Here is a 12,831-nt window from a genome sequence, read left to right on the forward strand (position 1 = left end):
GTCTCAAAAAAAAAAAAAGATAACTCAAAGGTAGGAATAACAAATGTTTATTCAGAAATGGATAAGTAATACATCATCCCCCTTCATCTCTTAATGCCCCTTCCTCTCCTCCTGCACAGGAGACACAGATGGGTAACACAGAGGCATGGGAAGTGGCGGAGGACACAGGACTAGCCCACCACTTCTCTTCCCGGTCTCCCAAGATGGCTGCTTATAGAGCGGAGGAGGCAAACAGGTCCCCTCAATGTACCAGATGGTCACCTATAGCACCAGCTCCAGATGGCCACGTGGCTGCAGCTGGACTCAATGAAACTCTGTGACAACCAGAAGATACCTGCTTTGGGATGAGAGGGAGGGTAAAGCCATGCAGGCAGGATATTTACCATCCCTACCCTAAGCAGAGTGCAAGCAGTGAGCCCCCTGCTCCCAGTACCTGAAAAACCAGGTCCTACTGCCTTCTGGATGCTCTCTTGGGCCAGGAAGGGTAAAGTGTGGGAGGAATGTCTTCCAGCTTCTAAGGAGAAGTCTGCACCCACTTGAAAGGGTTAGGAGAATAAAAAGCAGCATTCTTTAAAAGAACTGGAAGTGGAGCAGCACCATGCCCCTTCCTTGGACTTTCCCGGCCTGGGCAGCCTCAGAGCCTGCACACTGAAGCTGGGTTCAAACCCTGGGTCCTTCCTGCCTGACAGACTGACCTCTGGAAACATGAGTCTCTGGTTTTTCTTCACTGGGCTAGCCTCAAGCAAATCTTGGGAGCTCTTGGTATCTTCGGCATGCGCCTTTCCCAGTACTTGCTACTGATTTTGCAGAGCTCCCAGAACCATGCTCCCCAACTGGCTCCAGCTCTGCCAGCCTGGATTTCCTTCATTCCCAACCAGCAGGGGACCACTCAGTGACACCAGGGACTGCCTGGGCTCTGAAGTTTTGTCCCAACTGCCTGTGCCTATGCTGGGGAAACAGCTTGCCTGGTAGAGCTGCCCTGCTCCCTTGACTCCTCCTCCTCTGCCAAGGCAGGAAAATAATTCTCTGGTCATGGATGGATGGGTCACTCATGTAAGTAGGAACAAACAGTGCCCCTTGGTGGCAGCTGGATATATGCCTCCAGGCATCCCTGACCACTGTCCTGTAGACAACTGAGGCCAGAAATGGAGAGCCAGGAGCAAACTGACCTCTTCCATTCAAATAAGCTCCAAACCCACAGCATTGCAGAATGGGAGGCTGAGCCTTTCAAAGGCACAACCAAAAGAGAGCTGGTGGCTACACAAAACCAGGGTGTGGTAAGTGCCAGGCGAGGCGAGAACCGGGAGAGCTCACAACACAGCCCCCTCCCAGCAGAGACACCCAGAAGGGAAAGAGAGCTGGGGTGGGGCATTCAGCACAACTCAAGGAAAAGGGAAAGGTGAACTCTGGAGAACTTCCTCTGGGCGGAGACGACACGGGACTCCAAGCCAAGAGCTTAGATAGACTCTTCTCAGCGGTGCAGCCTCATCCTGCCCTTGCCACTAGTGAGGCCTGGAGCCACTGGGGAGAGGACAAGAAACCTGAGACCTGCTTCCCACCCAGGCACCTCCACTGACAAGACAGAGGAGCAGCACAGCTCTCAGGCCGACCTGGCTCCCGTCAGGACACCAGGGCTTTCCATCCCCTCCGTTGTTTGAAAAGCTTAATACACACAAAGGAAAGGCAGCCCCTCGGCCCCTTGAAAAAGCAGGGTCCTTCAGACAGCCCTTGCGCTGCATCCCATGGGGCCACAAGAAAGCCACCCAGAGAATTCAGTGTACCATTTCCAGATAAGAAATCAGCTTGGGGCTGAGGCTGGGGAAGGCACACACTGAAAAACACAAGCCTACCTTGGCGATGAGACGGAGAAGAAACATACTACAGGAAACGTTAACGTAGAGAGAAGAGCACAGGGCAGAACACAACACAGAAAGGCGGGTTCCATCCAGTGAGGAAGCTCTTTACCCCTGGCAACCCTTCCCACAATCAGGGGTCTCCAGTCCGATGGCCCATTGGTCATAAGCTTTGCCTTGGGGAAACAGAGCCACCCTCCTCTGCCCCCACTTCTGGCTGCCTCACTCCCCTGCTCAAAGCTTGATCTTGAATTCTGTGGGCTGCGTGGTCACAGAGGCCCCTGAGGACTTGAAGAGTGCCTTCAGGATGGTGTCAGGGTCCACTTCAGCAGGGGGGTTGGAGGAGGAGGCAGAGTTCACCCTGCGAGGCAGCTCGCTCTCCTTTTTCACTGATGGGCTGTCACTCAGCCGCCTGTGGAGAGCAGAGAAGGGTCAAAAATTCTTGTCAGTTTTTCCTTAGATGGGGAGGGGACCCACCATTTACTGGGCGTCTGTCATGAGCTAGGCACTGGGTGTAACACTTTCCATACCCCTTCATCTCATTCCATCTTGCAGCAAACTCAATCACAGCTCACAGCAGCCTCCATCTCCTAGGCTCAAGCAGTTCTCCTGCCTCGGCCTCCTGAGGAGCTAGGACTACAGGCGTGTACCACCATGCCTGGCTAATTTTTAAAAATTATTTGTAGAGACCAGGTCTCGCTATGTGGCCCAGGCTGCGTTTTTCTTATTTACTGATGAGAAAATGGAGACGCAGGCAGTGCTCTATGTTCTAGGGTTTTGTGGGGTTTTTTGAGACAGAATCTCACTCTGTCACCCAGGCTGAAGTGCAGTGGCATGATGATGGCTCACTACAGTCTCGATCTTCCAGGCTCAAGCGATCCTCCCACCTCAGCCCCCCAAGTAACTGGGACTAGAGGTGCATGCCACCACACCTGGCTAATTGTGGTTTTAAGTTTAGGAAACACTGCATGTTCCTTCTGGATGGTAACATACATTAGCACATTACACAATCTGAGAAGCCCAAAAGTGAAACAGATGTAACTCTGTTTAGCCCAGTGGTTCCCAAACTTATTGGGTTACAAAACCCTAAGAAATATTTCTTATTCCTAGAACACAGTTTAAGAACTTATCCAAATCACATAATTCATTACCCAGGGTTCAAATCCTAGTCTTTTTAAATCTCAAAGTCTACTTCAGGCCTGCCTCACACTATCCCACTCACCCTGGCAAGTCTAACCTCCTCCCTGGTATCTGCTTCCTTATCTAGAATGTGAAGTCCTCACAGTCTCAACATTTTATGCATCTCAGGCTTCAAAACATCCCTCAGTCCTGGGCCAGGCATGTATACTCAGCTGTGTGTAACAAAAGCCTTCAATGGCTTCCCATTGTACTTAAAGCCAAATCCAGCTGGGCGTGATGGTGTGCGCCTATAGTCCCAGGTCCTCAGGAGGCTGAGGGGAGAGGGTTGCTTAACCCCAGGAGTTTGAAACCAACCTGGGCAACACAGTGAGCCTCTCAAAATAACTGAAAAAACAAAACAAAACAAAAAACAAAAAAAAAAACCTCATTGGGGAACACCATAAGGGGTAGCATCTGGTACTGTCTCCATCAGAGCCAATCATGAGGTGGAGTTCTGTGTTCCCGGGATGATGCACACAGCTAGGAGACCCAAGCAGCCTCCCCCTCCACCATCCACTCAGATGTTTCTAAATCAGAAGGCTGAGAACGAGATCATAATGCTAGCCCCTATAAGGGTCAACCCCTGGGGAAATGACAAAGCAAACCATTTTGGTCAAGTTTAAGCATATGAAAGGACCAGCTGCCATTAGAACAGAGGAAACGGAATGGGGGGATGAAGGGGAGCTGTGATGCAGGCAGTTTACCCATTAGAATAAAAAGAGATGGACGGAGCTCCCTCTCCCCAGCACCCCGCCTTTGGAACTCACAGCAGGATGGGCTGGTCTGAGGTGATAACATTCCCATTCATGTGAAGGTTGCACTTCATCGGCTGCCCTGAAAAACCAAAGAAAGAAAAAGGCTCTGCTATGAGACCTCAGCTCCTCACCCAAGAGGACAAGGGCTGTACCTCCATTATCAATGGTCAAAGCAGCCACCACTGGCAGTTCTGGCTCCACAGATGGAGATGGGGCTGCTAAGTTCCAGTCAAGCCAGACACTAAGAAAATCCCAGGGCGTGAGGAAACCTCAGCAGTGGAGCACCAAGAGGCAAAGTGGCCACAAACCTTGCTTCATACAGGAAGAGATGAGTGGGAAGTGAGGGAGAAATGAGACTCAATGTGAAGCCATCCAAGTAGTAAGGGAAAAGGTTTATGCTATCAAATTCAGTGCAAAGATGATCAAAAGCATTATGTACAGGCTTCTACTCTGTCTACAAAGGATGCAGCACTAGGAAGACCACACTCCCACTGTATACAAAGTATAACGTGTAATGGTAATAGCACAAGAAAGAGGAGGAAGGAACAGGGCCACGTGGGACTAACATTTCCACATCTTACTCGAGTTAAGTTAGTGAATACATCATTAAAGGAATTAAAATATTAGGAAAAAAATGTGAAAGAAAAGCCACTGAAGAGGAACAAAAAAGTAAAATGGGGCCGGGCACGGTGGCTCATGCCTGTAATCCCAGCACTTTCAGAGGCCGAGGCGGGTGGATCACGAGGTCAGGAGATCGAGACCATCCTGGCTAACATGGTGAAACCCCGTCTCTACTAAAAATACAAAAAATTAGCTGGGTGTGGTGGCGGGTGCCTGTAGTCCCAGCTACTCAGGAGGCTGAGGCAGGAGAATGGTGTGAACCTGGGAGGGGGAACTTGCAGTCAGCAGAGACCGCACGCCACTGCACTCCAGCCTGGGCAACAGAGCGAGACTCCATCTCAAAAAAAAAAAAAAAAAAAAAAAAAAAAGAAAGTAAAATGGAAGAAATAAACCTAATTATCAATATTAAATATGAATGAATTAAATAATCCAATCCAAAGACAGATTGTCAGATTGAATTCAAATAAAAAAATAACCAGTAAGATCTAACAATACACTCTCTATAGGTGACACATTTTTCTTTTTTCTTTCTTTCTTTTTTTTTTTGAGATGGAGTTTCACTCTTATTGCCCAGGCTGGAGTGCAATGGCGCGATCTCATCTCACGGCAACCTCTGCCTCCTAGGTTCAAGCGATTATCCTGCCTCAGCCTCCTGAGTAACTGGGATTACAGGCATGTACCACCATGCCTGGCTAATTTTGTATTTTTAGTAGAGATGGGGTTTCCTCATATTGGTCAAGCTGGTCTCGAACTCCCAATCAGGTGATCCGCCTGGCGGATTACAGGCGTGAGCCACTGCGCCCAGCCTAGGAAACACATTTTTACAGTCGATGAGAGAAAAAGATTGAAAGTAAGGAGTGGGCCAGGCTTGGGTGGCTCATGCCTGTAATCCCAGCACTTTGCAAGGCTGAGATGGGCAGATCACCTGAAGGCAGGAGTTTGAGAGCAGCCTGGCCAACATGGCAGAAACCCCATTTCTACTAAAAATACTAAAAATTAGCCGAGTGTGGTGGTGCACACCTGTAGTCTCAGCCACTCAGGAGGCTGAGGCACAAGAATCGCTTGAACCTGGGAGGAAGACGTTGCAGTGAGCCAAGATCACGCCACTGCATTCCAGCCTGGGTGACAGAGTGAGACTCTGTCTCAAAAAAAAAAAAAGAGTGAATAAAGATATATCACTTAAATAGCAACCCTAAGAAAGCTGGTCTTTTACTTATTAGCTATTAGTAATATAAAATGAAATAGACTTTAAAACAACAAAAAAAGTGACTAGAGGTAACGAGAGTCTTAAATTTGACTGAAGGGTCAATTCATCAAGGAAAAAACAATCAAATATATATGCAAGTAACAACAGAACCTCAAATATATAAAATAAAAATACACAGAAGTGAAAGGAACAGACAAACAGTAATAAAGATCTCGCCGGGCACGGTGGCTCACACCTCTAATCCCAGCACTTTGGGAGGCCCAGGTGGATGGATCACTTGAGGTCAGGACTTCAAAACCAGCCTGGCCAACACGAGGTCAGGAAATCAAGACCATCCTGGCTGACACAGTGAAACCCCATCTCTATGAAAAATACAAAAAATTAGCTGGACGTGACAGTGGGCACCTGTAATCCCAGCTACTTGGGAGGCCGAGGCAGGAGAATTGCTTGAACCCAGGAGGCAGAGGTTGCAGTGAGCCAAGATCATGCCACTGCACTCCAGCCTGGGTGACAGGGGGAGACTCCGTCTCAAAAAAAAAAAAAAAAAAAACCCTCAGTATTTCACTTTCAATACTAGATAGAACCAAGCAGATCAACAATGAAACAGCACTTAAACATTACAAAGCAACAAGACATAATAGACATGTACAGAACATTCCACCTAACAACAAGAAAATACATATTTTCCTTAAACACTCATAGAAGAAAAGAAAATCTGGAAAATTCACGAATATATGGAAATTGAAACAATCCTAAATAACCAATGGGTCAAAGGAGAAATCACAAGGGAAATTAGAAAATAATTCAAGATAAATGAAAATGAAGGCATGATATACCAAAACACGGAATGCAGTTAAACACAGAATGCAGTTAAAGCAATACTTAGAATATATAGCTGTAAATGTACATGACATACAGTCATATATGTACATGTAAATGTACATGACATACAGTCATGTATCATTTAACTATGGGAATACATTCCAGAGTACAGTGGCACGGTCACAACTCACTACAGCCTCAACTTCCCAGGCTCAAGTGATCCTCCCACCTCAGCCTCCCCAGCATCTGGGACTACAGGCACACGCCACCATGCCCAGCTAATTTATTTTTTGAGACAGGGTCTTGCCACATTGCACAGGTTGGTCTCAAGTTTCTAGGCTCAAGCGATCCTCCTGCCTCAGCCTCCCAAAGTGCTGGAATTACAGGCTTGAGCCATCACACCCGGCTGTACAGCATGTTACTCTACTGAGTAGAGTAGGCAACTGTATTTGTACATCTAAACATAGAAAAAATACAGTAAAAATACGGTATTATAATGTTATGGGCCCACTGTCATATATGTGGTCTGCTGTTAACCAAAAAGTCCTTATACTGCATATGAATACATTAAAAAGCAGAAGTAAAAAAAACTACAGAATGGGAGAAAATATTGGTAAATCACTTATCTGATAAGGGACTTAAGAATATGTAAAGTACTTTTACAACTCAGTAATAAAAAAGAACCTAATTAAAAAGCAGACAAAGATTCTGTACAGGCATTTCTCCAAAGATAACCAGGCACAGTGGCTCATGCCTATAATCCTAGCACTTTGGGAGGCCGAGGTGGGCAGATCACCTGAGGTCAGGAGTTTGAGACCAGCCTGGCCAACATGGTGAAACCCTATCTCTACTAAAAATACAAAAAAAATAGCTGGGCGTGGTGGCGTGTGCCCGTAGTCCCAGCTACTTGGGAGGCTGAGGCAGGAAAACCGCTTGAACCAGGGAGGCAGACGTTGCAGTGAGCTGAGATCACACCACTGCACCCCAGCCTGGGCAACAGAGAGAAACTCAAAAAAAAAAAAAAAAAAGAAAAAGGAAAATGAGTATCTTTCCACATCCAAACATATGACAAAAAATAAGAAAAAACAAAAAAAGAACAGACATTTAAAATTCAAAACAAAATTAAAAATAATTTTTTTAAATGACATACAAATGGCCAATAAGCACATGAAAAGGTGCTCAACATCATTAGCCATGGGGAAATGCAAATCAGAACTCCACTGACTCACCCAGGGGAGTTCACCCAGGTGCCAAGATTTAGCCAAGGCTCCAGGTCTTTTATTTGTAATTTTTTTATTGTTGTATTGTTTTATTAGTCTCTGCTTCTCCACTTCTAGCACAGGGCCTTGGTCCACAGTAGGCACTCAATACATACTGAAAGAACAAATGAGTGGAAAAGGAGCATGGCAGACAGAATTCTTCTCTATAGGCTGTCTGGAGATGAAAAATATGAACCTCAAGTCAATAAAGTCTGTTGTTTACCCACCAGGAGCAGCTCTCACCCAGGTGCCAACATTCAGACAAAACTCCAGGGCTTGGAGGAACTTCTGCCCTAGCACTAAGCAGATCAACATCTGGGAGGCAACAACTGTGCCTCTTGGCTTCCCTGGCAAGATCCCTTAAGAGAACCATCTATGGAGAAATGCTGTTTTCCTTTTTGCTGGGCTCAAAAGCTTAAGGGCTGGGTGAAAATCCAGGGCCCTGTGTAACCCACAGCTCAGGACTACTCAGAGACTGCACAGCAGTTCCTGGTGCAGACGAGGCCCCAGAGATGGGTTCCACCCATCTCAGAGAGACTTCCCCTGGAAGGCCTGCTACCTGACAGCAAGTAGAGATGAGTGGGAGAGTCAGGGGACTGCTTTCTCTCTAACTTACCGTCCAGACACCGGTTGTTGTACTTCTTATATGCGGTGATGGCATCGTCCTTTTTCACAAACACCACCTCCGCTACCCCAGGATGGACCAGTCGAGCTCGCTTGAGGGCCCCACACACACAGAAAAGCTCCTGCACACAACAAGAGGGGTTGGGATTGGGGAAGGATTTCTCACCACCTGCCACTCACACACTCTGAAGGCCCTGGGGTGTGATGGCTCTGCTGCAGCTAAATACGCCCCTGTGCCTGAGACTGCAGGGAGGCTCCACGTTAGGTGGTGCTCTTGAGACATCCACAGGCCTCAACACAGCACCAGATGAGGTCAGCAGTGGGAAAGGGGGCTGGGCTTACAAGCCTTGGATCACCTGGGATCTCCCAGCAAGCCACCACCAAAGTCTTCAGTGCCCACCTCAACAGGGATAAAACAGTTATGAAAATTTTCTCAGAGAGCTCTGTCATTAGAATACATGTATACAAAGAAACACAGCTGCTAATATGTCACCTGAGAATCTGTTAGAAATACAAATTCTGGAGTTCTACCCAGAGTCCTGATTTGGCTGGACTGAAGGGTTTCCCTGGATATGAGACTTTGAGTGATGAAACCAGGAGAGTCCCTAGCAAAACAGGGACAGCTGGTCACTCTAAGTCAGACCTGAGTTTGATCCCCCAGGCTCTGCTTCCTATCTGCTATGAGATGTCTAGCAAGTTACTTAACTTCTCTGAGCCTGTTTCCTCCTCTGAAAATAAAAAGGACTAGCTTACTTCCCAGGTTACTGGAAAGCTCAACTGAGAGAATTTTTAAGGCCGTGTTTTGCACACATCATTGACGCTGATCTCCACCGCATTTTACAGACGAGACGACTGAGGCCAGAGAGGGAGCAACATGTGGAGATGGACAGAGGCTGACCAGCACTCACGCCAGTTCTTCACCTGCAACTGCCTGCACAAGGCTGCTGTGAGGGCCAAAAGAAGGTTTATGAAAAGGTCCTTGACATGATTTGTTTTTAATGGTAAATATCAAAACAAGATGCCCCTCTGCACCTGCGGGAGACTGGTTCCAGAACCACTCGCAGATACTAAAATCTGTAGATGCTCAAGTCCCTGCTATAAAATGCTGTAGTATTTACTTACAACCTATGCACATCATCCACTATACTTTAAATCATCTCTAGATTACTTATAATACCGAATACAATGTAAATGCTATATAAATAGTTATACTGTATTTCTAAAATGTGTATTATTTCTCATCGTACTGTTATTTTTTAAAATTTGAGTATTTTCATTCAGTGGTTGGCTAAATCCACAGATGCAGAACCGACAGATATGGAGGGCCAACTATAAATAGTAGGTGTAATTCCAATTTTATTACCATTGTCCTTTTAACATTGCCTATTTGGGTAGAAGAGAAGCGAGGGTGATTATTACTGGCAATTTCCCCTGAGCACTGATCATGACTGGTGTTTAGTTTTCCACCATTATGTATCTTCCAAGAGTCTGCCTAAAGTGACTGGCACATAGCAAGTACTCAGTAAATGGCAGTTGTTATTATGCTTCTTAACAGCTTTAATTCTTTTCTGTTTTTGAGACAGTCTCACTCTGTCACCCAGGCTGGAGTGCAATGGCGTGACCTCGGCTCGCTGCAACTTCCACCTCCCAGGTTCTAAGTGATTCTCCTGCCTCAGCCTCCTGAGTAGCTGGGACCACAGGCACGCGCCACCACGCCTGGCGAATTTTTCTATTTTTAGTAGAGATGGGGTTTTGCCATGTTGGCCAGGCTGGTCTCGAACTCCTGACCTCAGATGGTCCACCAGCCTCGGCCTCCCAAAGTGCTGGGATTACAGGCGTGAGCCACCGCGCCCGGCAATCAGCTTTAATTCTTAATGACTTGTCAAGTATTACACAAAATAGGCTACAATTTCCATCCTCACGTGCACCATTCACAGCAGTGTCCCTGCTAAAAGAGGAGGGGATATGAGTGACCCATCTCACAGCATGTGTGTGTTTCACAATTAAGATTTAACCTCAGCTGGGCGCAGTGGCTCACACCTGTAATATCAGCACTTTGGGAGTCCAAGGCAGGCAGATCATGAGGTCAGGAGTTCAAGACCAACATGGCCAACATGGTGAAACCCCGTCTCTACTGAAAAATACAAAAATTAGCCGGGTGTGGTGGCACACGCCTATAATCCCAGCTACCAGGGAGGCTGAGGCATAAGAATTGCTTGAACCCAGGAGGCAGAAGTTGCAGTGAGCCAAGATCACACCACTGCACTCCAGCCTGGGCGACAGAGCAAGACTCCATCTTAAAAACAACAACAACAACAACAACAAAACAAATCGAGGCGGGTGGATCATTTGAGGTCAGGAGTTCGAGACCAGCCTAGCCAACATGGTGAAACCCTGTCTCTACTGAAAATACAAAAATTAGCCAGGCGTAGTGGCAGGCGCCTCTAATCCCAGCTACTCAGGAGGCTGAGGCAGAAGAATTGCTAGAGCCTGGGAGGCAGAGATTGCAGTGAACCGAGATCACACCATTACACACTAGCTTGGGTGACAGAGTGAGACTCCATCTCAAAAACAAAACAAAACAAAAAGATTTAACAAATGTAGTGACCAGTGCAGTCTGTTAGTCTGGGACTCAACTGCAGGGAGAGGCTGGATTCTCCAAATGTATTCATTTTGTGATCTGACAGTTCAAAGGATGCCTGGATTTCTAAACTAATGGCTCTTTTAGGTGCCTGAATGAAAATGATGCTGAAAAGAAGTTCTAGCTGCATCCAGAACCCCGCTCACAGGCATTTGACAGGTTTTGCCCATGACTGCCACGGGTGGGACAGGATGGACCAGGAAGGTGGATACCACCAGTCCATCTCACTTCTTTCACTTTGGAATCATCTTGTAATACCTCCAAAGGACACAGGAAAACACAACTACTGGATACTGCCCAGTGGGACTAAAGGATCCCGTTTAGGACCCATTATAGCATAGATATCCCCTGACTCTGAGATTCAGGCCAGGCACCTGGCCTTGGTTAGAAGCTGTGCAGAAGAGTGAAGCAGCTGGGCTGACTGCTATTGTTTGAAAGGTCCAATTCCAGGGGTGGCCCTTGGCTGGCATCTGGGAACTCGGATCTCAGGAGGGCTCCTGCCACCCTACAGTTCACTGTGCCTGGACTGTGCAAACAACATGGTTTCTGCTCAACAGCTGCTTTCCCTCTGGGAGTCTGGAATTTTGGTACATGCTACATAGAGAATGCCGAAGTGACCAGTCCCCAGTAAAACTTTTGGGTGTTGAGTCTTTAATGAGCTTCTCTGGTGTCACATGTGTTGTCACAGCTTGCTGTGAGTTGCACCCAGCATCCTGTGCAACTCTGCTGGGAGGGGCCTCTGGAGGCTTCTGCCTCGTTTCCCCCCGACTTCACCCCATGAGCTATTTGCTCTGCATCCTTTTGCTGTCATTAGTCTCAGCCCTGAGCGTGACTAAATGCAGAGTCTGGTGAGTCCTAGCAGTCATCAAACCTGAGGGTGGGTCTTAAGAGACCTTTGCCACAGAGGCGATTTGAGAATTAAATGTTTGGTAGGTCACAGTACTTACAACAATGTCCTCCTCAGTGACTCGAGGGTGCAGATTATTCACAGTCATCTTGGTGCCTTCCAATGGGCTGAGAACAGGCTGCCACACAGACAAGAGCGTTACCAGAAGTCAGATAGCTGATAAGCATTCCCACAACAGAAATTCCTCCAGCCACGTGACTAGGAAGGCCCAGAGGAAAGCTCCATGGAGAGTTACCACAACTGGGCCCCCTGAACTTCAGTGTCCACTACACCCCCCCACCACTCTATGCTAAAAGCATGGACCCTCTCCCATCTCCCAAATACGCAAGCCTCTCAGGCCCTGAGCCTCTACCTGGAAGGCTACTCATGCTTCCAGACCCACTCAGCTAAAAGAGCCCTTTTTCCCAGACTTCCCAACTGGAGTGAGATAATCTGTCCTCAGCCCTCCTAACAGCTTTCTTCTGGGAGAGTCTAACATATCACCAGATACCGCAATCTCTCAGCAGGTCTGCTATCCCCACTAGCCTGCAAGGTCTTTGAGGGTAAGAGTCCCTAGGTCTTGGTTTGCTCATCTGTAGAATGGGGGTGGCAATGCCCACCTCACAAAGGCGTTGTGGGGAACACAATGAGATACATATAAGCATACAGCCCTCCTGACCCCAACTGCTGCAGTCACCACTGTCACCTCACCTCAGCAGGTGGCAGCTCTTTGGGGGGTTCTTCCTTGTTCACCAGTGTCCGGGACATGTTGGTCAAGGCTTTTGTTCGAATAGAGGAAGGGAGAGCAGGAGCTGTGTATGCATCATTCTGAACCACTTTGGTGAGAGGGAGGGCCTTGGACATGGAAAGCTTGGAACTGCTTAGCCCAGCCTAAACGAAGAGACAGAAAAGAATCTGAGAAGCCAGACCTGGAATGTTCTGAAGAAGCCCCAAGAGGTTGACAACTTGCTGAGAGCATGAACC

The 12,831-nt window shown here is 47.4% G+C and overlaps 1 protein-coding gene across 3 annotated transcripts in view; it reads right to left on the minus strand.

Moving 5' to 3' along the window:
- Positions 1-31: 31 nt before the first annotated feature.
- Positions 32-12,831, minus strand: part of POLDIP3 (DNA polymerase delta interacting protein 3) — a 30,045-nt gene continuing 17,245 nt past the window's right edge. For all 3 annotated transcript variants that reach the window (XM_009234448.3, XM_009234449.3, XM_054543566.2), the window contains 5 exons: positions 12,559-12,738; positions 11,909-11,986; positions 8,313-8,442; positions 3,800-3,866; positions 32-2,265 (listed from right to left, as the gene is read on the minus strand). In XM_009234448.3, coding sequence (XP_009232723.1) covers positions 2,088-2,265; positions 3,800-3,866; positions 8,313-8,442; positions 11,909-11,986; positions 12,559-12,738 — 633 coding nt within the window. In that variant the 3' untranslated portion in view covers positions 32-2,087. The remainder of the gene's footprint in view (positions 2,266-3,799; positions 3,867-8,312; positions 8,443-11,908; positions 11,987-12,558; positions 12,739-12,831) is intronic.

Source organism: Pongo abelii, chromosome 23, assembly GCF_028885655.2.
Source record: "Pongo abelii isolate AG06213 chromosome 23, NHGRI_mPonAbe1-v2.0_pri, whole genome shotgun sequence".
Classification (NCBI taxonomy): domain Eukaryota; kingdom Metazoa; phylum Chordata; class Mammalia; order Primates; family Hominidae; genus Pongo; species Pongo abelii.